Source organism: Oryza sativa, chromosome 1 (assembly GCF_034140825.1).
Source record: "Oryza sativa Japonica Group chromosome 1, ASM3414082v1".
NCBI classification, from domain to species: domain Eukaryota; kingdom Viridiplantae; phylum Streptophyta; class Magnoliopsida; order Poales; family Poaceae; genus Oryza; species Oryza sativa.
Genome location: NC_089035.1, coordinates 41,544,182 through 41,571,380, shown reverse-complemented (window position 1 = coordinate 41,571,380; position 27,199 = coordinate 41,544,182). Strand labels below are relative to the sequence as shown.

General features: G+C 40.3%; 4 protein-coding genes and 2 long non-coding RNA genes across 7 annotated transcripts; 3 read left to right on the top strand and 3 right to left on the bottom strand.

The window, feature by feature from the left end:
- Positions 1-227: 227 nt before the first annotated feature.
- Positions 228-685, bottom strand: LOC136354914 (uncharacterized). The gene is made up of 2 exons (XR_010738781.1): positions 549-685; positions 228-463 (listed from the first exon to the last, which is right to left on the bottom strand). It is a non-coding gene; the product is annotated as an uncharacterized lncRNA (long non-coding RNA).
- A 2,439-nt stretch (positions 686-3,124) lies between these two features.
- LOC107278572 (protein RALF-like 33) lies at positions 3,125-3,791 on the top strand. Its single transcript, XM_015792948.3, has one exon. It carries the CDS (start codon positions 3,215-3,217, stop codon positions 3,548-3,550), a length of 336 nt encoding a protein of 111 aa, XP_015648434.1. The 5' UTR covers positions 3,125-3,214; the 3' UTR covers positions 3,551-3,791.
- Positions 3,792-4,804: 1,013 nt separating this feature from the next.
- On the bottom strand, positions 4,805-5,473 carry LOC9269340 (defensin-like protein 8). The gene is made up of 2 exons (XM_015790546.3): positions 5,312-5,473; positions 4,805-5,212 (listed from the first exon to the last, which is right to left on the bottom strand). Exons 1-2 carry the CDS (start codon positions 5,388-5,390, stop codon positions 4,950-4,952), a joined length of 342 nt encoding a protein of 113 aa, XP_015646032.1. The 5' UTR covers positions 5,391-5,473; the 3' UTR covers positions 4,805-4,949.
- Positions 5,474-6,616: 1,143 nt separating this feature from the next.
- LOC4326821 (uncharacterized) lies at positions 6,617-11,941 on the bottom strand. 2 transcript variants are annotated; one of them, XM_015766114.3, is made up of 13 exons: positions 11,531-11,941; positions 10,558-10,741; positions 10,412-10,480; positions 10,166-10,264; positions 9,549-9,628; positions 9,183-9,465; positions 8,672-9,070; positions 7,927-8,588; positions 7,506-7,590; positions 7,373-7,424; positions 7,242-7,291; positions 7,130-7,177; positions 6,617-7,037 (listed from the first exon to the last, which is right to left on the bottom strand). In XM_015766114.3, exons 1-13 carry the CDS (start codon positions 11,800-11,802, stop codon positions 6,861-6,863), a joined length of 2,460 nt encoding a protein of 819 aa, XP_015621600.1. In that variant the 5' UTR covers positions 11,803-11,941; the 3' UTR covers positions 6,617-6,860. The 2 variants fall into 2 exon arrangements, with proteins under 2 accessions (XP_015621600.1, XP_015621601.1); XM_015766115.3 differs by having other exon boundaries at positions 9,222-9,465.
- A 1,122-nt stretch (positions 11,942-13,063) lies between these two features.
- On the top strand, positions 13,064-17,561 carry LOC9268338 (uncharacterized). Its single transcript, XR_010738773.1, has 6 exons — positions 13,064-13,275; positions 13,355-13,514; positions 14,307-14,458; positions 14,552-14,615; positions 15,632-15,694; positions 17,239-17,561. It is a non-coding gene; the product is annotated as an uncharacterized lncRNA (long non-coding RNA).
- A 2,266-nt stretch (positions 17,562-19,827) lies between these two features.
- Positions 19,828-24,772, top strand: LOC4326820 (potassium transporter 6-like). Its single transcript, NM_001409121.1, has 8 exons — positions 19,828-20,131; positions 20,239-20,461; positions 20,725-20,970; positions 21,734-21,784; positions 21,909-22,169; positions 22,334-22,386; positions 22,934-23,303; positions 23,871-24,772. Exons 1-8 carry the CDS (start codon positions 19,928-19,930, stop codon positions 24,707-24,709), a joined length of 2,247 nt encoding a protein of 748 aa, NP_001396050.1. The 5' UTR covers positions 19,828-19,927; the 3' UTR covers positions 24,710-24,772.
- Positions 24,773-27,199: the final 2,427 nt, after the last annotated feature.

The following is a 27,199-nucleotide window of genomic DNA, read 5'->3' as shown; positions in this document are numbered from 1 at the left end:
TCTGAAGCTCTTCATGAAATCGGCATACAACTAGTGTCAAAGATAAACAATCGATCTAGTCGTTAGATTATCCTAATTTTGATCATGGTTGTGATATGTAAATTTGCAATCTCAATGTCAGTATGTCACAAATTATGAAATCAGTGTACCTGGATGGGAGTTCTGCCATGGAACAGAAGCCGGTCGTCAACGCCGATGGTGAGGTACTCCTGGTTCGTCGCGCCACCGGGGCTCGTGTAGCACACGTCGGGGTCATCGTCGCCGACGTCGCGGACTCAGCGCGGCAGCGGGATGGCTCCCTGTACGCGCGCCACTCGTACCGCGCCGGCCCGGTGCCCTCGACGATGCCCCACCACACGTCCGCCATGACGCCGTCGACGCCGGCGTCCCACCACATCCGCCGCAGCCGCGCCCTCAGCCCCGCCGCGTCCTCCAGCTCGTTCGCCGCGGTGACCACGCCCAGCTGCACACCACGCCACGGCGCGGCGCCGCTGGACACGATCAATTCGAACGAAAGCTTGAAGAGATTGCGTGAGCTCGGAGCTTACCGGCAGCAGGCCTCCTCCCCACCCGGCGCGGTGGCCTGCTGCCGCGTCACCGCCCGCCGCTGGCCACCGACGCCCTCCTCCTCTCCCGCCTCCTCCCCACCCGGCGCGGTGGCCTGCTGCCGCGTCGCCGCCCGCCGCTGGCCACCGACGCCCTCCTCCTCTCCCGCATTGCCCCTGCGGTCTTCTCCCCACCCTTCGGCCAGCTGCTAGCCTGCACACAGAAGTGAGAGAGAGGAGGAAGGGAGAGAAGAGGGGTAAGAAAGAAGGTGCTAACGTGGACAGTCTGACAGGTGGGGCCCACGTGGGTCCCACGCTGACTCAGCTGCCACATCAGAAAAAACCGAGGTGAAAACCAACAAAGGAGCTAAAATGAACGGTTTTGTAAGTTGAGAGATGTTTGCAGTTGGGGGACGATTTTGTAATTCGATGACAAGTTGAGGGACCTTGGGTGTACTTTTTCCTTGCGTGGAGTGTTGGGCTGGGACGGGTGCGTCTGGGCTGCAACGTGAATCCCATCGGGCCATCCCCTAGCTACTTGCGTGATGGGCCGGAATTGGAGTCAGGATTTGCAGGCCAAATTTCTTTGTGAACTTCTTCATTTCAGATATTGAGCGGCTAAACGGGATGGGCTTCTTTGCAGGCATCCTTTGAGGGCGATGCCTTAACTAAATCCCTAAATTAATTCTACTGCGTTTCTTTATTTCGGAGCACGTACACAAAAGTTAAAAGTTCGTCACGGACTCACCGTGATCCAGTCAGGTTGATTTGTTTTCGAAAATTTTACTCTGTTTTCAAATTTTCGCTGTTTGGATGGTCCAGTATATCATGTGTACACATCTGCCAATCTCAGCGTGCCTCCGCTCATAATTTTTAGCACTTCTGTCTCTAAGATATACTGAGTATATATAGTAATATAGTATACTGGTCACTTCAAGAGCTCAAGTCATACAATTTCAAAGCAAACTTGAGGTCACTGCACTTATTGCATTGCCAGGCATTTTTGGATTGAAGCCATTTTTGCCTAATCGTTTTTTTGGCAACTTCAATAGTATCACATGTATGTGCGATCCGTTTTACTACTTTTTGTTCACACTAATAAAATTCTATAACATCAAATTTGGCACTATTTGCCAATGTTTTAAAACTACCAAAATTTTGATACGGCAAAAAATTAACTTCTAGACCGAGTTTAGTTCCAAAATTTTTCTTCAAACTTTCAAATTTTTCATCACATCAAAACTTTCCTACATATATAAACTTACAACTTTTCCGTCGCGTCGTTCCAATTTCGACCAAACTTTTAATTTTGGTGTGAACTAAACACACCCCTAAGCAAACAGGATTGCAATTTGCATATAGGACCAAACAGAGCAGGCATGCATGTCCATACCGCCACTTGAATAATAATGCCAATTTACATATCGTGGCCACTACTGTTGCTGCAGTCTCAGTTCCAGCATGTAGCTAGCTCTCTGATCGGATCAGATGTTCAGATGCGAACAAGACTAGCTAGCGACCCAACTTGTTCTTCGTCTGGATGCGGCAGTGCGGCACACACACAACTGACACGAGTACAGTACTACTTAAGATGCAGGTAAGATTAATACGGTCGATTCTCACGTGATCCGGAGGCTAATCCATGTGCTGCTGCAACGACGCAAAACGCCGACACAAAAGATTAACATGCGGATTTGTTATGGCCACGGAGCAGGCTTTGGCATGTTAATTCTGATCAAAAGTTCAGAAAACCATCGCTAGCTGCATCCAGCAATTGGATTAAATTAACAAACTAACTCATGCAACTAGCTATATATAGCGGTATATTCCTAATGGCCAATGTCTGAATTTGCCTCTAGCAAGACAGGAATGGAGTTAATCTCGCTAGCTAATTAAGCACGACTATTTCAGCTAGTAAGTCAACTGATACTCTGTAAGTGTGCCTCATCATTAGGCTCTATGGCTTCTTTTATCGAGGTATTAGGCCAGCAAAGTCAATACTGTAATGAGGTACTTGTGACAAAGTTTTTCTTTTGGGTTAGATTTGGCATGTTCCAATTGGACAGCTAACAGTGTATGGATCTCGTGGTCATCGTCTTATGAAGAAAATTAGAGCGACATTAGGTGCCTCGTGTCAGGAATACAATGAACATTACCGTATCCTGATGTTTTTCCTATAGAAAAATGAGCTAATGGAATCTTGAAAAATCGAAGTAAAAAACAACATACAGAAATTCTTATATTACAATCTACATATGCTTTTTCAAGTTAAAACTGTGCGTTCCGGTTGTGCGCGCGTAAATATTAGCATATTTTGTGTTGTGTTTTTTTTTAAAAAAAAATTCAAGCTGAAAGTTTTACTGATAACCACTAAAATTTGAAATTAGTTTAGGCTGAAATAGAAACGATGAAAAGGAATTATTTACTCCCAAGTGATGTTCCACGTTTGTAATCTCTCCCCAAATTTCAAACACTACAGTTACTACCCCAGTCTCCACCGCCTCACTCCACAGAATTTTTTTAAAACGAATCTTGCCTTGACATTTTCTTAAATTTTAATCAAACCATCTCGAGATCTTAACCAAACCAACCCACCTCACACGACACACAACTCGCAAAGCAGTAGCAGAAGCGAAGAAGGCGATAGTACAACATACCACCGCGAGACGATGCCGCCGCCGCGCCGCGCGGCGCTCGCCGCCGCCGCCGTGCTCCTCCTCCTCGTCGTCGCGGCCGCCACCGCGCAGGCCGTGGAGGTGGCGCCGTACTGCGTGGGCGAGCCGGGGGAGGAGTGCGTGGCCGGCGGCGGCGGCGAGGAGGCGGTGGCGGTGGCGGCGGCGGCGAGGAGGAGGCTGCAGGGCGGCGGGTACATCAGCTACGACGCGATGCGGCGCAACGCCGTGCCGTGCTCGTACCGCGGCGCGTCCTACTACAACTGCCGTCCCGGCGGCCAGGCCAACCCCTACACCCGCGGCTGCTCCGCCATCACCCAGTGCAGAGGCTAGCTTAGCCACCTCGTCGCCGGCGGCCGGCTCATGGCGCCATTGGCGGCGGCGGCATCAGTGATTGTTCAGTTTCTTGCAAACATTTTCTTCTTCTTCTCCTCTTCTTCGTTTATACATGTACTATCTGAGAGTTGAGATAATTTGTTAGGTTGAGCTGAAATCGGAGCAAGTTTTCTTGATCCATACTGAATTCTTTTTCTCCTGTAATTGGCATTGGTAATCCTGATCCATTTTGTGCAAATGCTCATAGCTAGCTAGCTACAACGATCCATGCATGCATATCCTCTCTCGATCCACTGCTTGAAATGGTCAGGTAGTACATTCTCCGATCTTGTAAAAAGGGTAGATATGATGCGGTAAAAAGTTTTTGGGATTTACTCCTGTAGATTCTCACGAACTGTTTGATGATGGATGGGCAGATGCGTGGTGGTCCTGAATCTGGTTAATTTAGGGCCGTTTTGGTTTGATACCAAAAACATACCCTACCAATTTTTTTTGGCAAATTGAATAGTAATTGTGTTATTTTGGATTGAAGCCAAATATTTTGGTAGTGCCCTTATACTATTTGGTCATTTTCTAGAAGTTTCTTCACTATACTATAAGAATTTGACTTTATATTGGTAGCAATCCAAATAGTAGCCAAATAATTTTACCCTACCAATATTTTAGTAGTGCCAGTTGAAATGGGCCCCGTCTACTTACTGTATTTGGGCTGTGGGCCGTAGGCTGTCTCTTCTCAAGTTACACTCTACTGCCACGACTGTGAGGCTTATAATTTTTATTATTTGGTAAACTACCCGCATAATTTTTCATAGACAAATTGAATTAGATTTGATATATAAATTTTAGCTCATATTTTATATATTCAATTATATCGTGTATACAGTACGGAGTATATACTATTGAATTTAATATACAAGTCTTTCGCTCTATGCTATATTTATCAATCTACATCGTTATAATTTAGTTCCACCGTAATTTCACAATATAAATTTTATTTGTTGCTCCGGTTAATATGATAATTTACCTCTAGAGCAAATGTGATGATTTATTTTCGAACTATCTAGCTATTTATCTAGATATATATAGATAGATAGTAGATAAAGATAGATATATAGATAGATATAGATAGGTAGATAGATACAAATTTGTTTGTTTGGTTTGGTTGCACGAATTAATTTCAGTCAATTCACACTCCAGAATTTCCTATAAATAAATTTGTAGCCAAGTGAAAAGATTCTTATCAAGAACAACGGGAGATTAAACAGTCCATTTTCCATAAAAAAAATGAAGGCATTTTATTCGATTGAGTTCATAACCCAGCGCCTTCCATCTTTACACAACGAAAATGAGTAAAATGCCTTTTCTTTTTTCCTTTTCTCTATCTCAAACCAAACAATCACTTGGGCTCCAACGGCGGCGACGAGCGGTGGACACGGGCCTCACGCAACGGCGGCTCATCGCCGCCGCCGCCTCCTCCTCCTCCGCCGCCACCGCCGCCGCCGCCACACCGCTTGGTGCACATGCACTTGGAGAAGACGCCCTTGGAGCAGTAGCCGCCGGTGTACTCCTCGTGGACGCAGATCATGGCGCAGTTTCTGTTGCCCCTGCACTTCCCGCGGTACATCTTGCTCCTTGCTTTGCAGATGATAGCTTCTGTGCCTGGTAAAAATCGATCAACGAGGTAAAATACAAATGCAATGCAAGAGGATTATTATTCAACTGATTAACCATGTCAAATCGCTGCAAATTCTTAATTACCGGAGAGTGAGGCGAAGAGGATGGCCATGAGTAAGGCAATGGCAAGCATGGTGGTCATCTTCCTCCCGGCCGTCGACATGGCTGGGGATCAAGTAATCTGAATGGAAGAACTTATTTTTTTTTTTGGGTTGAGGGAACTGAATGGAAGAACTTGATGAGAATTGAGAAGGGATTGCATGAACAGGGGGATGATATATGCATCCTGAAACTTGCATGTAGTTAATGTGATTACTTGGCATTAATACAGAAGATGTATGTGCAAATTTAATATGTAAAATGGATGTGCATGTTTAATACAAAAGATGGATGTGCATCTTTAATACAAATCTTTTTTGCACATTTAATACAAAAGATGGATGTGCAATTGTGCATACCTTGATGTGGATTCTCGTAGGGTGTATAGCCTTTAAGAACTCCAATGTATAGCAAAACATTTATTGGATACTTTCAACACCATATCTGTACACTCTAAAACCCATTTATTGTATTTTCCAACTAATACCCACACCCTAAAAAAACATGGATGTGCCTATCTTGGAGTTAAATTCTTGGAGATACTAGTTCTATGCCCGTGTTTTGCTACGGATTAAAGAAAATATATTATAATATTAGTTAAAATAAATAAAAATATACTTACCATGAAATGTGTTACCCATCTTTTTTTCTATACTCTATAGGGAATTTTAACCTTAATTTGATTTTATACTCCTTTAATAGATAACGTCGTTGAATTTTTCTTACATGTTTGACCATTGGTCTTATTCAAAAATTTTATGCAAATGTATAAAATATAAATCACACTTAAAGTACTATGAGTGGTAAAACAACTCATAACAAAATAAATTATAATTACGTAAATTTTTTGAATAAGATGAATGGGCAAACATGTAAGAATAAGTCAACAATGTCATCTATTAAAAAACGAAGGTAGTATGTAGATAGCCATTTAGAGTTTTTTTTTAATATCAATAAGTTTAAGGGATAATTTGCAAATTAACAATGATAGTAGGTGGGATAGCAAATTCATTGCCACCCCTACTACCCTCTTTTAAAACAAAAACATGTTACTGTATTTTCCAACCACATACCCACACCTAAAAAAATATGGATGTGATTATCTTGGAGTTGAATTCTTGGAGATATATGGCTTTTATTAAAGCAAAGTCATATATTTCTTGGATTTTTAACATTTAAATAACTCTGCATTTATGTCTATTTATAATGCAAATTACCAGCAATATATTTGTTTTCAACATGTATGCGTTGCTACAACACATATAATGTAGCGGGAGCGTAAAAAAATAATTAAAAAAAAACTAACCACAAGAACCCACCTAGGGTCCTATGATATCGAATGCATGACTTGGCTATATATTAGTTCCTATTACACACACAAGCATGACGGCGTCACGTTTGGGAATAAATACAATAGAACCATTGCATTACAGTGACATTACCATACTTTGCAAGTGCCATTTAGTGCCTTCTTTTTTCCATTTGCAATAAGCTAACACTACTATTGTTTCTAGATATACAAGGGCAATTTGGCTTAGACAAGCTGGACTACTGCAGCAATTCTCAGGGATCCACCCTGGAGAAGATCGCCAAGTTCGTCGAACAATATGGCAGTGCGCCAACCCCACCCTTTTGGAGCTTTGGGTAGGAGTGTGCCAGCCTGCTTTAGGCTTCCGAAAATCATGACCTCTCTCTTCGATGGACAGATAAGCTATGAGCAACAGAAGAAAAATGGCAAATTAAACAATATACAGTATCATCAACAATCCAACATTATGTGAAGCGAAATGGAGCAGACTATACCTGATACCGAGCAGTGACCTTTTCCCGGTGGTCTACATACATGTTGGCCTGATAAAGAGTTGATCAGTTCCCAATTTCGCACTATAAGATATGAATTCATTAAATCACTCACCTTCCTCAATGGGTCTAAAGGCTCAGCCTTGCGTCGGTGCAGAAAGAGTCCTGCATTATAATCGTTAAATGATTTTGAGCAACCAACAAAGGTGAAAGGCAACAGGAATTCAGAACAGGTATACTATTTACCAAGGGTGCGACGTCCATGAGGATCCTCGTCGTTGAATGCCTGGACACTTACCTGCAAAATGCTCTCATCCATTACCTAACTAGCTTTAGGCCATAAGAAGCGTAGATGAATACATGACAGTAAGTTGCTAACCTTCCAAAGAGAGCCTGCATAAAATACTTCAGTCGAATGCTTCACCTGACTATCTGCGAGCCTGTGCACATCTTCAAACTCAACTCTGTATTCAGTAGAAGTGTTCAATGCTTAGTCAAAACAGGAAGGTAAAAATGCACATCCAGTATCAGGTTCATAAGGTATGCAGAGAAAAAGAGGTAAACTGCACATTCAGACTGTTTTGGTTTTCTTTTTCCCTTCCGTTTGTAAAAAGTAGCAACAACTAACAAGAACCCAGATGGACTGTATGTTAAAAAAAATAAATCAAACAATTTGGAAGTTGGAACACATGATTTCACATTGAAATAAACACCACACAGAACTGGTCAGGTTTAATCTGGATGACTGGGACTCTGTCCAAAGAGATGCTAGCAGAAGCAGAATAAGCATGAAATCTTACCCAAAGCGGAAAGGTGGGAAGTGACTAAGTGGTGTTTTCATGTCCAACGAGATAGTTGTGTTCTCTGTAGTTTCCAAGTTGGATCCAAGTTCATGCTCTTTTGACTCTTGCATCTGGAGAGAGGAACCACCTGGGGTTGAAACAGAAGCAGCACCAGAATATCTAACTTGAATGCCTGTCTCAAATATACTTTCTGTCTGATGATGAGAAGCACTGCTTTCTTGGCTAAGATTAACCAATGCAGTCAGACCATCTCCTGAAATATCACCATTGTAGTCGACTCTAGGTTCTGATTCATCATTTGCGAATGGTTGTTGACCATTTCTTGAACCAAGTCCATAAGGAACACGAGAGAAGACGTAACGTGTGGGAGCCCAAGCTGCACCAGGAACATTAGAATTTCCTCTCCCAATACCAGCAAGTCCATCAACTGCTCCTCTGACATTGACACGGACAGGCCCAAAAACAGCATTTCCTTCACCATGGGCATCTGTGAGGTAGATATTACCTACAGTACCGGAAGCACTGCTCCGATCATGCTCTTGCCTGTAGTGATGATGTGAACTCACATGTGCTTGTTTACAAGCACATGAATTACCAGTAAGGCAACAATTTGTGCAAGTATCAGCAACTATTGCTTGTACTCTGTGACACAGAAGCATCTGCATTAACAAACAACCAAAGTGTAAGAGAGGGTCTTAGTAGGAACAGAAAAAATACTAAAGTCAGGGAGTAGATTGATAACCTGTAGCCAAAGACCATCATTTACAGCTTTGCAAGGAAACCCAAACTCTTCAAGTTGCTTTCGAACACTTAACAATGCATCAAATGACATATTACAGTAGAGAAGAGAACCCCTTTCAAATATATTCATAAAAGCATTGTATTCATCAGCAGAAAGAGAAGAACTTCCCCTAACACATCTAACTTGCCGCCGACCAACAACCCTACCACCCCAAAGTGGTGCGTTGGGCTTTCCCCACTCAGTTGGAACTAACCCATTACTGGAAGAGGTTCTTGAGAGGTAGTTCCTTGTTTGGTCACTAGAAAGCCAGATATCCTCGTTAAATTGATAAGAAGTGCTTTCCCCAGATGGTCCTCCTGTGGAAAAATCATTTACCTTCCTCCTGGAAGCCTCAGCATTCTAAATTTCAGAGCAAATATACAAATTTAGTGAAGTAATTTATTTCATTATTTGACAATAGAAGGAAAACACAACATATTGAACAGAAGCAGAAATTTGAGCATGTTATTACTTGCTCAATGGAGTATGCTGTGCTATCCTGCGGGATTACCATATCTGGAATATCACTAGTGTTATGGGCACTTATAGTCTCTGTGTTGTCATGTAATTTTAAGTTCTGCAATTCAGACCCCATAAGCTGCTCCTCACCAGCTTCATTCATTGGACTCTTTCCCTTCCTCATGGAATGATCAGAATTCGCAGAGCTTGACGTAAGGTTCAAATTTTCATTTCCACTAACTTCTACATCAGACAGAGTGACCTTTGCAAGCAACGCATATAATGCTAGTTCAAACCTTCAAGTGGCAAAATAAGTTGTTGTCATAACTGTGTTCTAAATTCCAATATCATTCAGCAGACAAGTTTATGGATAACATACCGTTTCTCCTCATTAGGTACCCATAATTCGTCAGATGTAAGGAGCGCATGCAAAGTTTGTGAAGAAAGTTTTGGGAGCACCTAACAATAAAAATAAATAAAAGTTGAAAATCAATATTACAAACAAAAAAAATAGAAATATTAATAAACATTGCAGTACATATCAAAATTATCCGAAAAGCCATGTGTCATCATTCATGTTGCAACAGAGCAAGAAACTGATAATCTTAGAAAAGCTTTCTAAGCAGTTCTTATACCCCCCCCCTCCCGTCACACACACACACACATTTGCATTTCAACTACCACCCTGTTCAGTAGAACATGTCTTTGTGTTAAAAATTTTAATACCAAAACAAATCATGTGATGCACTTATGTGTGGATTGCAAGTTTAAGTCACAAAAATTTTAATTAGGATATCTCATGGTGAGAATATCTAACATAAAACCAGCCTATTAGTACTATACCAAAATTTAGATGGAAATCACAATAAACCTACTATATAATTACTGGTGAAGGCCATAATGAAAAAAAGGCAGTTACATGGATATTCCTAAAATAAAAATATATTTGAGAATCTACTCATTTTAGCCAACAAACTCACTGTGAATGTTCATTACCTCTCGTAGTTCCAATGTGGCACTTTGGCAAAGATAACCCCAGCAGGCATTTCTGACACGTTCCCCATGACTACCATAGTCTTGACTCTCCGCAAACAGCTGTAAAGAATAATAAAGAAAATAATACAAAATAAAGATGAATGCTTATCAAGGATATAAACTTATATTACTTCATTAATAAAAAAAGTTACAGAGAAAATAATCGAGTAGTTGTGAAGATAAGACACACAGCAGTAACGGACTAACCTGATATTGCAAAAAGTTTGATGTCCAAAGCTCAGAAATAATAAAGTCGGTACATATTGTACATAAATCCTGCAATTGACCAACTGTAAGTTCACAACAACAGCAAAGAAGTGAGGCAGAAGAGAAAGCTTTCGAATGAAGTAGACCTGAAGATCCAAAAATGATGCAGCTGCAAGTACTCGGAACGCATTGTTATCATTAAGCTTTGGGGGTTGCCCGTAAAGATATGCTAACGCGATTGCAATTGCTTCTGAGTCAATGTTTGGATCATCTATATGCAACACCACTGTGGGAGCTCCAGCCTCCCTCCAAGGACCATGTAGCATATTCCTGCCAGTCATTTTTAGCACTTTTTATGTCACTTGTACCAAAGATTATAGTACGGAGATATGGGGTTTGACTGCAGAAGGAGGTTCACTGCTATGTAGGATGAACAACGAAGCACATATATGAGATGAAGACACTGAGAGGAATTTTAACTATTCAACATTATTCATTGGATTTCTATGTAGATTATGTTATCGAATAAGTAATGTGTTTCATGGAAACTATTCCATAAGCTCAACTGCATATTATACAAGGAAAATAAGTATACAACAAGATAACATCTAGCCAAATCTCATCATACAGAAGAAAGAAGGAAACCTGCTTAGTCCCCGATTATTATTATTATTATTTTTGGGGGGGGGGGGGGGCAAAATCCATCAAGGAAAATAAGAATGAATCATGAACCTAACAAGTTTCACTAAAGTGGGAAATCTACATTTTAGTTTATGTACTGAGTGTGAAATCAATAATTACGTTTTCACTTCTCAAGCTACGCGAACTTGCTCTAATTAACAGCAAAACTCAAAATTAGGTCGCCCAACACACATTTTTGCTCAGATTCTTCTACCAAGCATTTCAAATAGGGGATCACATGAAAACAGCTAAAATCCCACCTCAAAGGAATAGAAACGACCCCCAAATGACACTGAAACATACATTTCACTTTTCCATGGAAATGAAATCCTAAGATACTCATAACGAAAGCAGTAACCCCGATCCCCCCACCGAATCAAAGGGCACGCGAACGCGAGCCAGGGGGGCCTCCGAATTCGACAATCTCACAACCCTCACCTGAAGTAGGCGCTGCGGGAGATGATGAGGCGATGGAGGCGGTAGGTGGCGCCCATGGCCTCGACGACGACGTCGGAGAACGCCCCGGACCCGAACCCCTCCGCCTGCACGTGGTCGCACAGCGCCGCGAGGTTGCAGTCCACGGGCCGGAGCTCCGCCGCCGCGACGGCCACCTCGTACGGCCTCGGCCCCCCCACCGCCCCCGCGGCGCCCAGGGCCACCACGGGGGCCGCCGCCGCCGCCCCATCCCCCGAGACGGGCGGCGCGGCCATCGGGGATCGGGGCTAGGGTTCTAGCTTGAGGCGCGTGTCGGTGGCATGGAGGTGGGGAAGGGGAGAGACGAGCCGATCGATCGGAGGTGGAAGAAGAAGAAAGAAGAAGGGAGCAAAGGCGTTGGACACAGTAATAACTGCAATTGCTGTTCTTGTGGTTCAAGTTATGTGATGTGTAATTCGGATTTAAATCTGGAATAATACGAGTTTACTTCCAAAATTTTTCTTCAAACTTTCAACTTTTTCATTACATCAAAATTTTCCTACACACATAAATTTCTAACTTTTCCATCACATCGTTTCAATTTCAACCAAACTTTCAAATTTTGCGTGAAGTAAAAACACCCTTTGTTAGAAATGTACTCCCTTTGTCTAAAAAAGAATCCAATCCTAGAGATGAATTTGGACATACACTATATCCAGATTCATTGGCATGATTGTTTTTTAGACAGAGATAGAGTGTGTACCCTATTTTACATGTTAGAATGTTTTTTTTTAAATGATGGATGCTATTAGTTTGTTAAATTAGTCGGTTTCATTCACGGTTATTTTTTACCATATGGTGTAAAAGAAGATGAAAATTACTTACAAACATGATGGAGTACAAAATTTAGATGATCATAACAGAATGATGAAGTCTACCACATTCGGACCGGTATATCTTCTATTTTCGACAACATCTATATCTATCTATTCTAATATAAAAAGCACCAATTGTTTAGTGGGATTAATAACACTGCGATTGCGATTAGTGCCGGATTAACACCGCGATTAGCGCAAAACCAAATCATTCTCTTCGCCAAATCGCCAAAAAAAAGAGTAAATTTCACAAAACTACATGTTTTGTAGTCCAAGTTGCAGAAAACCACACACACTTTGACACTTGGCACTTAAGTACATATATTTTGGTAGTTTAGTTTCACAAAACCACACTATCGATAAATGGATTCACCCGTGAGATGACGTGGTCATTCCATCTAGGATGAAGACGTGGCATCCTATTAATTTCGTGCGATGGCTGGTAATTGGTAGTTTAGTTTCACAAAACCACACTATCGATAAATGGATTCACCCGTGAGATGACGTGGTCGTTCCATCTAGGAACGACCACGTCATCTCACGGGTGAATCCATTTATCGATAGTGTGGTTTTGTGAAACTAAACTACCAAAATATATGTACTTAAGTGCCAAGTGTCAAAATATGTGTGGTTTTCTGCAACTTAAACCATAAAACATGTAGTTATGTGAAATTTACTTAAAAAAAAAACCGTCACCCAGACCGCCCACGCCTCCTCCTCCACCTTTCGCCGCCGCGCCTCCTCCTCCTCCTCCTTCCGCCGCCGCGCCTCCACACCGTCTCCTCCCCTCTTCCTCAACCGCGGTGCCCTATCGCCGGGGAAATCGCCACCCCCTACGCCTAAAACGAGCTCGGTCGTCGTCGCTAGCACACCAACTGTGCTACCCCTCCAAAGGTACAGATCCCTCCTCCCCCACCCCTTTCCCCTTTAATCTCTCCCCCATCCCTAATATCTCCTCCTCTCTGTTCATCAGTCGCCCCGCCACACACAGCCGATCATCGGGGAAGACCTTGCTGCTTGGCCCCTCCCCTTTGCCGCACCCCGCGTCGGCTACGGTGATCGAATTTGTGAAGCATCAGACATGCAGAATTAATTATTTTCCCCTTATTTTCTTGGTTTTCCTGCAATTATAAGTAAGCATTCTTGATATGATCCCATGGCGTATAATAGCAATTCTAAACCTCTGATAGATACCTGCATCCTCAAGAAAATGTTTTTTCTACCGTCAGAGTAACAGGTCAGGGTCATGTTGACCTGATATTACTCCAACTCATAACATCATAAAAGCATCATCAATTAATAATTCTCAATTGAAATTTTATCTCAAATAGTCTCAATTCAAAGAGGTTTTAATTATCCATTAAAAACTGCTGCTCGCAACAATCAACTTGAAATCCCTAACTCCTAAAAACCAAAATCTACAGAATTCAATATTAGTTCAGTTGCCAGGTTTCTGAAATTATAATCTGTACTCCTATCAGTCAGTCCCAATCAACAGAGCATCATAATTGATCTTTGCATGACTCAGATATTAAGAAAGATAGGCATATTATGGAAGAGTTGAGCACCTTCTTTTTCTGTTATGACCCAAATCAGCCAAAAAAAAGCAGTACCATATGCTTGAAGATCTGCCACATTATCATTTTCTCACAATATTTTTTTGAAGTACATTTTCTGAAAATTTAGAAACATACAAGGCTTCATGACATTTTCTGTTAATCTAGAAACATTTTCTGATAATATAATTCGGATTCAAGCAGTTAGACAGTGCTTATCTATTTTATTCCCTTCAATTTTCTGAAGTCATGCACTGCATGCCATTGCCATTGATTGTTCTTTTCACTGCCTCTTTCTGCATTGTTGTGCTCTGTGTGTGTTGTCTTGGGGCCACACTGCACTGACATTGGCCTCTTACCCCTGAACAGTCTGCATTTTCCTGAGCCATGGAGATCTCTGATGATGTGTGGGGGATGTATGTGTGTTCTTCAGTGATTCAGTGTGGATGCATCTTGTCACACCCCTGAACTAAGAGTTCTGTAGCCATCCATGGAAAGAAAAGTGATGCAAAAAGAAACTGGCAAGTGTCAATTCAGAGATATGGCCACTTTGGAATTCAAGACCATATGGATAGCTGCTGCATATTGTGATTATTTTGGTTCAATAATTGCAGCAGGGGCACATGGTTCGGGGCGTGTGCTCTGGTGCACATCCTTCCTCGACAACCAGCTGTCGATGTAAAACTTTTCTTGTAACATTTTCTTCCTATCTTAATTACATTGAATAACCTCCTTCGGTCATTCCGGCAAAAAAAATGTAGTAGGAAAATACACAATCAGTTTGATGTAGAAAGTATTTGGTTTCTTGTACTGATTAGTACTAATTTAACTAACTCTGAACATTAATTGCTTCAAGAAAGAAAAGTCTGAGCATGCATGCATGGTGCACACTTTCATGTGGTGTACTGGTCTTAGGTGTTTAGGAATAGTAAACCATGTGTTAATACTGCAGTAACAACTTGGGGTGTATATTTGCCTAATCATTCTATTAATTGAAGTAACTGTACATGGAAGTACACCAAAAGCGAGAATAAATTAAGGTATACTACTGAAGATGATTGCATATCTAAGCATAGTATATACACTGGTCTTGATTTGTTATCAGGAATGTTAATTTGTATCTATGCTTACATTTCCTCCTGAGACAAACTCAAATAGTATCTGATTTCCCTTGTAGGCCTGAACTGTAAAGATGGATCCATAGCCCACATTTTATCAGATTTTTTTTTAAGCAAAACATTTTATCAGATCTTAGAGAGTGGTGGGCTGAAATTAATTTGCTTGTGCTCAAAACGAATTGGAAACCATGTGCTTTTCGATTGCATTTATTATTGAAACCTAATGATATTATGTATTGTTTCGGATTCAAGCAGTTAGACAGTGATTATCTATTTTATTCCCTTCAATTTTCTGAATATCTTAGAGAGTTGTGGGCTGAAATTAATTTGCTTGTGCTCGAAACGAATTGGAAACCATGTGCTTTTTGATACTGGTTTATTATTGAAACCTAATGATATTATATTATGTATTGTACAACAAGCTGCATCTGAGATTTACTGTTTGTATTAATTTTTGGTTATTGTAAATATAGGAGTACATCTTCTGAATTCCAATAGGGATCTTTGTTTTCTTTCCATACTATGGAGCAATCTAATTATCCTAAAATCCTAAATATAATTTTATATTGACTAAAGGGCAAGATTTTCACTTCTGCATTGATGAACAGACCCAAGGTTGCATAGCCCGGTTCCAAGCAGGTACAATATACATCCTCACAAGAAATGACCATCTTTCATTTTTAGCAATACTTATCTTAATATGGATATGTGCACCATTGACAGAGAAGCTGCTAGATAACATGAATTTTACTGTCTGGATAACTCTAAAATCAGCTAAATCATCTACGAAAATTGCACATAGTACAGGCCTGCTATAGCTGTTTTATTTGAAGCAGCTGAAAAGAATAACGTTGGGGGATTTACCTATAGAAAGAGATTCATATGTTCTACACCTAACCTTGCTATACTGTTGGGATGCAAACAAGGTATATCAGGAGGCCACCCTATGATGATCCTGGTGGGCCTTTTATGCCATATACCACTTCAATGCCAACTACCTTTCAGTGAAATTAGATGATTAGGGAGTTTGCAATACTAAGACAGGCATGTACAACTTGTTCTTCATTTCCTGTGATTGAAAACTGAGAGGCCTTGCTATGTAAATTAGTTTTAGTATTAGTTTTTTTCACTGCTTATTTTGTCATTTGGCTTGATTGGTACTGTTCTATGGGTACTTTGGAAATATACAATATATGTTTGGATACACTATAGCACACCGAATTGATTTGCAAAGCATGTGGGTGTGAGGTTTATAAGTTAACTTTAGCTAGGTTTGCCCTTGATGGAAATTTGGTTAGATCAGCTGATGATCATGCCTTATAATTCTGCGGATCGCAACTGCATTGTGCTCTACATCTCATTCACGCCATTTGGTCATAGACTTAGCCCAATGGTCCATAAATAAAGAAAACTGAAAATAGTGATCATTCACAGCGAAAAAGAAAGAAAATCCATCACGCGTCAGCCCGCCGCCGTCGTCGCCTCTCGTGCGACCGCCACCCCTCAAGCAGTCAAAATTATTTTGTCTGACAATAAAGTCTGAAAAGTCAAACATGTGGTTCACTTGGTCCTTTACATCATGCATATTGCAAGACAAGCCTAATTTGACTTCCATAAGTGCATCCAATTGCGTGATTAAGTTGGAAGCAATATGCACATGATGTGACTTCCATGCTCACTATATCCATTGATTGTATTCTGCATACTGATACAAGTTGATCACACTGGTGTGCATTGTTTCCAATTGAATCATGCAATTGGATGTGGTTGTTCATCTGTTGATTTCTGTTGTTTTTCTTGCCCTATACGGATATATGGTGATGACTTCTTGGATTACTCAAGAAAACTAGGGATCCAAAAGTATAAATTTAACAGTTCAATTGTAGACTTTAAGTACCAAGATATATTGCTGAACTGTATCAATTTATGTACACAAAGTTAGCAGCAAAGTTGACCTTCCTGTTGATGCACCATTGCTATCAAGTTTGAGTTTGACATGTGGGTAATTAATTAGTCCCGCTCATCAAGTGATATCACCACTGTTGGTATATTATATTTGTGCAATACAGATTACATGTGGAAAACGGAGAAACGTGTTTTACATAAAACATGTCAATTCATGGCATTGCTTCTTTGTTCAACACATAGCATGATCATAATCATCTCTTATGTTTTTGTTACAGACTGTTGGGAGCAAGTGCTTTGCCAAGTGTGTGACAAAGCCAGGCTCAAGCTTGAGCGGTAGCGAGAGCAGTTGCATATCTCGCTGTGTTGATCATTACATTGAGGCAACTGGTATTGTCAGCCGAGCTCTATTCAGTACCACACGCTGAGTGAAGATGTAGCCTTTAGTTTCTGCTTAAATCAGAATGAGGGAAATGCTTTCCTAGATTCGTTATTTTTGTCTTCTAATCTGTGAGAAAAAGAACAACCTTTATTAATTAAGTGCCAACTATTAGCTATGCTGGTTTTCAGCTGATAAAAGCCGTAAATTCTGCTTTGCACATTCTCTTACTGTATGTTACTTTTGTTCCCCAAGGGGCAATATCCTAGATGGTCCTAAAAATGCTTGTTGACCTGAAACCTGGCACTTCCACTAAAGTTCCTCTCAAAGTGTGCATTTTTATGCCTAGAATATACAATTTTTCAAATTATCATCTACAATGGAAAGTGTGTTCATCCCAGGTAGGACACAGTGAGACATCCTTTTCATGAAGAAACTCAATCATTCTTTGCTGGGTAAAAATGTACAATCTGACCAACCCAAACCAGTGGTGAGTGGATGCGGGTGAAGATGTGTACCTGCAAGTTCCCTGTTTAATATAGAATAAATATATAATATGAATATATAACAATTAAGGTTTATTTCATGAATTACCAATGTATTGCTTACAATAATGTTATTTTTACTTGGTTCCTACTATGATTCTTTAATAATGTATAAGTAAATGATCAACAATAACTGTATTTTCTTTAATTCTATGTATCAACGTCCCTTGCACGTGCACGCTCACTAGTGGTGTAAAAGATGATAAAAATTACTTGATGTTTAGTTCATGATTTGAATCTGGGTTGTCAGGTTTAAAAGAAAACTAACTACACGAGCTACACCTACTTTACTACTTGATGTTTTTCAATAGAGGTGGGGCGCTGGGCTTTGCAAAACCTATATAGTATACTATATATGTTTAAAGTATTTTTCTACGATCGATCAGAAAACATGTGGTTATACGAAATTAGTTATCTTGATCTAAAAACCTTTACTCAGAGAAAAAATAAAATATGTTTTTCATCTCCAACTTGTTGGCTTGATTAGTTTCTTCTCTAAACAAAACATGTATGTAAAATTAGTTTCCCAAAACCACATAGAAATTGTTATGTTGATTATATTGACTAAGATATTTGATCCACATAGCACATAAGTAGTAGATTCAAGATACTATAGACCCACATGTCAGAAATGGATTCTTATCTCCCGAGTGGATGTTCACTTGTTTCTTTCATGTCAACTAAATGGTTATAAAAATATTTAAAAATTCTAACAAGATAGATTAATATATAATATATCACTCCACAGACATGCAAGTTTAAATTTGACTTCTAAAAGTTGTAACAAAAATAATAAATTTGTTGTTTTTGTTATGACTTGTAGAAATTAAATTTGAACATGCATACTTGTTGAGTGATATACTACATATAAATTTATAAAAAATGAGTGACTATCCACCCGAGTGTTTAGAGCCCCCCCCCCCAAACACATGTTATAAAAGGTGGATCTGGGAGATTGCGTACTATGGGGGTGGCCGTGGACGTGTAATTTACTAATTTCCTCTTTTAGTTCTTCTCTCAATTATATGTCGTCCCGTCTTACAGTGCGACTTATACACTATTACATTGGTCAAAAACATATCAAATGAATGAAAGGATGAGTCTTGTCAAGTTTCAAGAGTTGAATAGTTTCACCAATAGATTTAAGAGATGAAAATTAAGTTTCTTTTCCTTTGTCCCTTGTTCTCAGTTATTTGCTCTAACTTATGATGTTTCTTTCTTCAAATTGGTTCTTTAGTTAGTAATATAGGTTTGATGAAACAACCTAGCATCCTGGCTGAGTTCTATACTATACTTTTCAACTTTTCCTCTCCCTCTCTTATTTTCCACACGCACGCTACCCGAACTACTGAGTTCTCTATTAAATTTTCTATAAAAAAACTTGCTTTAAAATATCACATTAATATATTTTAAAAAATTAATAATTAATTAATCATATGTTAATTTATTGTTCCGTTGCATGCCGGGAAGTCAGGTTTCCCAACCTCCCTCAAAGAACACAACCAACAAATCTGCTAAGCAATTGTCACATAAATTGTGAAGAGTGGAAATTGAGCTGTCATTTAGCGAATGCAATTTTTATCTATTACATTACAGCTATGTAATTACTGTACTTCATTGGATGGTACACGCTAGCTAGTCCCTGTTCCTTTTACGTTCTTGTATTAGAATCAATCTTTTTTTGTCGCAGAAAGGTATTATAATTAGTCCAGCCACAAACTAAAAAGAAGAATCCCAGCTCAATCTCGTATAAAAAAACAGAATAAACACAGGATTTTATCTCTAAGATAAACAGAGACAGAATTGTAATTAAGCGCGAAAATGAATACCACCTGTTAATTTCACGAGCAATGCAAATCGAAACCATCGCGTACGTACAGCTAAGGGACAGTATACTATCAACCATCCTATATACTCTCGCCTGCGTCCTTAACCACCTTCTTCTTCTCCTCCTCCTCCTCCTCCGCCTCTCGCCGGAGCGCGCCGCCGCCGCGTCGCGTTCTCGAAATCTTCGAGAGCTTGTACGGTAGCATCGATTCCATCATGGTGCCACCAGGCAATGGCAACGGCGCCGCCGCCGCCGCCGGCAACGACGTCATCCTCGAGCTCAGCACTCCCGGCGACGACTGGAGCCACGAGCTGCAGGGCGACGACGTCGAAGCGAACGGCGGCGGCAACGGCGACGCGCCTCCGCGCCGGACGTTCAGCTTCGGCCAGGCCTACAAGACGCGGCACCGTCAGCCTCAGGTACTAACATAACATGTGTTCTTGGCTTGATCAATCTACTTCAAACAAGGAGATGAAGAAATTAAACAGAATTCAATGGAATTTCGTTGGTTGTGTGCATCTGCAAGGTGTTCACGGTGTGGCAGACGCTGATGCTGGGGTACCAGTCGCTGGGCATCGTGTACGGCGACCTCGGGACGTCGCCGCTGTACGTGTTCCCGTCCGTCGTCCTACCCGACGCCGACGCCACCGACTTCCTCGGCATCCTCAGCCTCATCATCTGGACCCTCACCCTCATGAGCCTCGTCAAGTACGCCCTCATCGTCCTCAAAGCCGACGACCATGGCGAAGGTTTGTAACTATATATATATATATATATATATATATATATATATATATCACCATTACTGAACCTCTGATGATGATGATGATCTTGTTGATTACCATCTTTAACAATTAATTTCATTGCACTATATCAATCTTGACAGAGGCATGTGTGTTTCAACCAAATAGTTTGTGTTCAATTCTCTATTTGACACCAAGTTCCTTTTTGACCGTCTTTTTCTTTTTTTTTAACATAATTCGTTTGACATGACGATGTTGTTTGTCAAAAGGTGGTACATTTGCACTGTATTCGCTGCTGCGTCAGCACGTGAATTTCAAGGGGAACATACCGGTGCCGCTCACACGGTTGGAGTCCGATGTCCATCTCAAGTTCCACAGCAAGAGGAGAAGCCGGCCGTCACGGCTGCAGCTGTTCTTGGAGAACAGCCCAAAGGCGCAACTGGCGATCACCATCATCGTGCTGATCGGAACCTGCATGCTCATCGGCGATGGTGCCCTCACTCCAGCCATCTCAGGTAAACAAGTTTCCAATCAACCAGTTATTTTTAGCTCTGAACAACTGCATACTTTCCGATAATCCTCCTGCTAGCAAAATCGGTCGCTCCCCCAAACCCCACACGCGTGCACGTGCCTCCCCTGGACCCACCACATGTCCCTGTCACCTGCCACGGATCTTCACCACATACTCCATTGCAACAAATCACCTATATATTTTGGAAACCCTCTATTAAGGGAATTCGTTTCATTTTTTGTTCCACTAAAAATATTTCACCTAGTGTATTTATAATATTTTAATATGTATGGATCAAATATTGCAGCGAACTGAAACATTCTTTCGCTATTTGTTGAAACATTGTTTTTATATAAGGTGAAACAACGCCCAATTTAAATGATTGAAACATTTTCGATCTAGTTAGTAAAACAATTCCGATATACTTTGTGGAACAGTGTGCAACATTTAAAAATAATTTAATAATAAGCTAAAAAAAATCGTTAGAATATATCCATGTGTGGTCTTGTTTTAAAGATTTAATTGCAACGAATTTAATGATGCAATTAGATTATAATTTGGATAAATAATTTAAGAGAAAATGTAGTTTAAAGTAGTTTTGCATGCATACATGCTTGCTGATGTTAGCATGAGGTGGGCGCCCAATTTTTTTATCCCAGATAAGACGCCTGACGTGTAGTTGCCTGCCATACTTTCTCTGAAGAACATTGAACAATTTTCATTCAGTTCAGATAACCTGTGTTGTGTTTTGTTTTGGATTTCTCCAGTTCTTTCGGCGGTCCAGGGAATCCAGTCAAGATCGTCGCATATCAAGCAGAGTAAAAACTCATCTGTCTCCTTTCAGCTCGATGCTGTACTATCAATCTGTTGGCTTCATTTCTCCCTGGCCATCTTTCATGGCAAATTGGTTAACTGTCGCTGTATCTCTTCCTTGATTTTCAGAGCACGTCGTGGTGCTGAGCGCGGTGATCCTGGTGCTCCTTTTCCTCGTCCAGCGATTCGGCACCAGCAGGGTCAGCTTCACCTTCTCCCCAATCATGCTGCTGTGGTTTGCTTCGATTGCAGGGATCGGTGTTTACAACATTGTGATGCACTACCCACCTGTTCTGAAAGCCGTCTCGCCTCACTACATATATTACTACTTCGCGAAGAACAAACGGGTTGGGTGGGAGCAACTCGGCGCGGTTATTCTCTGCATAACAGGTGAAGATTTTTGTTAACTTTTACAGTGATCAGATAATTAGTTTTAGGTTTACTTCCTTGAAAAAAAATAAAAGAAAATATTTTTGAAAATAATCTTTTGGTTATTTTCTTTAAGTATTGCAGATTTATGACTGAACTTATGGTTGTGACCACGTACAATTCAGGTGCTGAAGCTATGTTTGCTGATATGGGACACTTCAACAAGTCATCAATTCAGGTAAAATGGTCCTGCAAACTCCAACCTACTTGCTATGGTTTAATGTTTGACTCTGTTAACTTCTAAACACATGTTTGATCATTCGTCTTATCTAAAAAAACACGTAATTATCATTTATTTTATGGCAATTTTTTTATCATTAAAGCTATCTTAAGCACGACTTATATTTTTCATATCGGTACAAAATTTTAATATAAGATGGATTTTTCAAAGTTAACAGCATCAAGCATTAGAAACGTTACAATCAAGATACTTTTTCAAAGTTAACAGCGTCAAGCATTAGAAAGTTACAATCAAGATACTGTACCATATAACACCCAAAGGCATCAACAACTTGTTGTTTCTGTTTCTGATCTTTCAAATTAATTTCATGAAATAGGTGGCATTCTCAACGGCACGTTACAATCAAGATACTGTACCATATAACACCCAAAGGCATCAACAATTTGTTGTTTCTGTTTCTGATCTTTCAAATTAATTTCATGAAATAGGTATCAACAATTTGTTGTTTCTGTTTCTGATCTTTCAAATTAATTTCATGAAATAGGTGGCATTCTCAACGGCGGTGTTCCCATCCCTGATCCTGGCGTACTCAGGCCAGGCGGCATACCTGATCAAGAACCCGGGTGACCTGAGCACGGCGTTCTACAGCAGCGTCCCGGCGCCGCTGTTCTGGCCGATGTTCGTCGTCTCCACCTTGGCCGCCATTGTTGCCAGCCAGTCGCTCATCTCTGCAAGCTACTCCATCATCAGGCAGTCCATCGCCCTGGGCTGCTTCCCAAGAACCACGGTGAAGCACACCTCCGACAAGTACGAGGGACAGGTTTACTGCCCGGAGATCAACTACGTTTTGATGGTCGTGTGTGTTCTCATCACCGTTGGATTCCAGGGTGGGCCCGAGATCGGCCGCGCTTTCGGTAAATAAATAAATTACTCCCTTCGGTTACAAATACTTAAAAGCATTTCAACACATGATTTTTTTATAAAAAAATAATAATCTTGCAATATCGCATACTACATTTATCCTAAAATATACTTCATCCGTTTCACAATGTAAGACTTTCTAGCATTGCCCACATTCATATGGATACTAATGAATTTAGACATAAATGTGAACAATGCTAGAAAGTCTTACATTATGAAATGGAGGAAGTAATAACTTTTAGCTATAAATCTAGACAACAATTATCCGGATTAATAGCTAAAAATGTTTATATTTTGGGACAGAGAAATCATCATTTTTTCCTTTTCGAACTAAGTATTTATGAAAATATTATTGATTAAAGTTTGTAAATTTTGACCAAATCTTATTGTAAACATCGCAGAATTGAACTTTTTTTTTGAAATTACTATTGCATTACACAAAAATTAAATTTTGGATAATTACGTAATTTGCAAGACGTGAAAACTAAATGGAACATTTGGTGTGATTAGGAGAATAATGAACTTATTATTGGGTTTTGGGCTTTCAATTTGCACGACAGGTGTTGCAGTGATCTGGGTGATGCTGCTGACGACGACGCTGATGACGGTGGTGATGGTGGTGATCTGGGAGGTGAACGGCGCGCTCGCCGGCGGCTTCTTCGTCTTCTACCTCGCGATCGAGGGCACGTACATGACGTCGCTGATGACCAAGGTGCCGCAGGGCGGGTGGGTGCCGTTCGCCATCACCGTCGCCTTCCTCTCCGTCACGCTCTCCTGGACGTACGGCCGCAAGAAGAAGCGCGAGTACGAGGCGCGCCACGCCGTCGGCGACGGCGAGTTCGCCGGCATCGTGTCCCGGAGCGCCCGCGTCCCCGGGATGTGCCTCTTCTGCACCGACCTCATGGACGGCGTCCCGCCCATCGTCCGCCACTACGCCGCCAACACGGGCTCCCTCCGCGAGCTCCTCCTGTTCGTCACGTTCCGGACGCTGCCGGTGAGGACGGTGCTCGCCGGCGAGCGGTTCCTCGTGGCGAGGGAGGGGGCGCGCGCCGGCGTGTACCGGTGCATCGCCCAGTACGGGTACATGGACGAGCAGGACATGGTTGGGGACGACTTCGTCCGCGCTGCCGTCGCCGCGCTGGTCGAGGTGGCGGCGGCGGCGGCGGAGGCCGACTCCGGCGAGGAGGAGGCGGAGATGATCGGGCGGGCTCCGGCGAGCGGCGTCAGCTACGTGATCGGGAGGACGGTGCTGAGGATGCGGAGGGCGCGCAACTGGCCGAAGCGATTCGTCATCAACGAGCTCTACAGGTTCTTGCAGAAGAACTTTAGGTCCAACGTCTCCACGCTCAAGCTCGACCATGCCAAGACCTTGCAGGTCGGGATGATTTATGAGATCTGAGACAAATAAATAAATAATGCAGCTGATGATGGATATTAATCCAACTAGCTATTCTAGTGTTTTAGTACTAGCTTCTTCTTTTTACTTTCTCAGATTGGTTGCTGGATATAGTATTATACTCCCCCGTACTCGTAAAGAAAGACGTTTAGGATAATGTTTAAGTCAAACCTTAAAAATATAAATTATGAATAACTCTCAAGTTGTTGACTTTGAAAATGTAAAAAAATATATGAATAGATTTGTCTTGAGAAATACTTTCGTAAAAGTATACATATATCACTTTTCAATAAATATTTTTATAGAAATAATAAGTTAAAGTTGTGTGTTGGAGACCATATCTCTGTCCAAAACGACTTTCTTTACGAGTATGGAGGGAGTATATACTTGGTGTTTTATTGGTTGATGAGTTATTACTGTCTTGTTACGAATAAAAAGCTGTAGAAATAAAATAGACGAAACAACTAATTACGAGCAAAACTTTTATACTCCCTCTTCTGTGGTCATAAATATTTAACGTGATTAATTTTGACCATCTATTTTATTAAAAAATTAGCATGTTCCTCGTGGGATGAGATGGGGTTTAGCCAGGTTACCATGTCTGAGACATCAGTGCTACATTGTTTGTGAGCCATCAATTTCATTCAATAGGTTATTTGTGAGCCATCAATTTCATTGAATAGGGAAGGTAGCGTTACATTTTTTAGGCAGCAGGTGGCTGTCTCCTGACAAAATGCCAATACTATGAAATTCATTGATCTTATATACTCCCTTTGCTCCACTAAGGGATATTTACTCCTATAAAATAAGACATGCAAAAAGCCACATCATCAATAATTTTAAGCCATTAGATTATATTAGTACAAAGATAATAATAACCATTGGATTAAGAAGCTACTTATTTATCCAATTCAATTATTTATTAGTTATCCATTCACCTCCCTTTGCTCCACCTCACAGTCACACATAGCACTGTTACATATTTTTTGCACACTATATTTTTCGAATACAACTTAAATTATTATTTAATATGTGTGTTTTGTTTTATTATGCATGATAAGATAGCATATAATTATTTAGTAACGTTATCTGTATCTATTTTTAGAAAAGAGTTGAGTGAAGTAGAGAGATGCAAATTGTCTAACTATAATGATACTCATATTACGCATGAAAATAATATTTATATATTATAACAATACACAATGACACTTGAAAAAATAAAGTATGAATTGTATTGTAATAACATAAAGCATATATAAATCCACATTATCATATATTTTGTATATACATAGAGTTACATCTAATCATTTAAAATTATAAATTTGTTTGACGATAAAACTATAAAACCCGCGGCAAAACGTGGGTGCCAACTAGTATCAAATAATCCTAGTCCTTATCCGACCATTCTAGTGGTGCATCGTGCTGTACACTTTCTTGAAGGTAACTGAGAGGAGTTCTGAGACAAACCAATCTCTGTAATATGATAATAATTTCCATTGTCAGGAAGGTCCTTAAATGTAACAAGGAAGCAAGACATGTTATAAGTAGAAAATGAACTGTGGATATATATACCTTCAAATCAATTGTAGTTCCGAAATGGACATCTCGACAAGTTATTGAGCAAAATTCTCTGTGACAACCACAAACAAAAAGGAATTTCACATTCAGAAGTTTATCTTGTTTGATTAAAAACAATGTACGTTCACTAGGAGGATCTGAATGAGGAGTGTTCAATAAAGAAAACCAGGATCAAACATACTTTAAGAAACTACTGATTCAATGTGTGATTGTTAAAGTGAATACTTCCTCTGTCCTAAAATATAATTAAGGGATTTTGGGTGAATGTTTTGGGATGGAAAAAGTATTAATTATATGCAAACCAAGAATCAGTTTGTTCATTCATTATGTTGTACTAAAACTCTTTTTTCCTGAACTTTTCAAATGACAAGGATTGTCATGTCTGAGAAAAGAAGGGGCATGCTAATTTAATCCAGTTTTGCTTGCAGGAAACACAATGAATAAATAACCCACCGAATTCTAATATGGAGAACCATTTGAACACATGACATCATCTGTCTTTTTGAATCGTAGGGATGAAGAGAAAAAAAGAGTAATAGAAAAGACACAAGATTTTATCAGGAATATAAGGGTAAAACAATAGGGTAATTTTATCATCCTTGAGAAGGTACTATATAGTGTAAAATTTGGTGCCTCTAGGTATTAAATACCTCAAGGTACCAAAAATTTTAGTGTAAAATTTAAATACCTTAAACTACTTTCTCAAATTTAAGTACCTTAAGCTACTTTTCCAAGGACGGTAAAATTCCTTAAAACAATAGGATTGCAAAACACATGAATGATCGTTTGATTGAACCACAAGAAATACGCATGAATCATATTACATAGATAGATTCAAAGTAATTTTTCCAAGAGGTTAAACCTCTTGTTAAATTTCCTATAAAATCTACATGCAATGAGCCATTTAATAGGAAT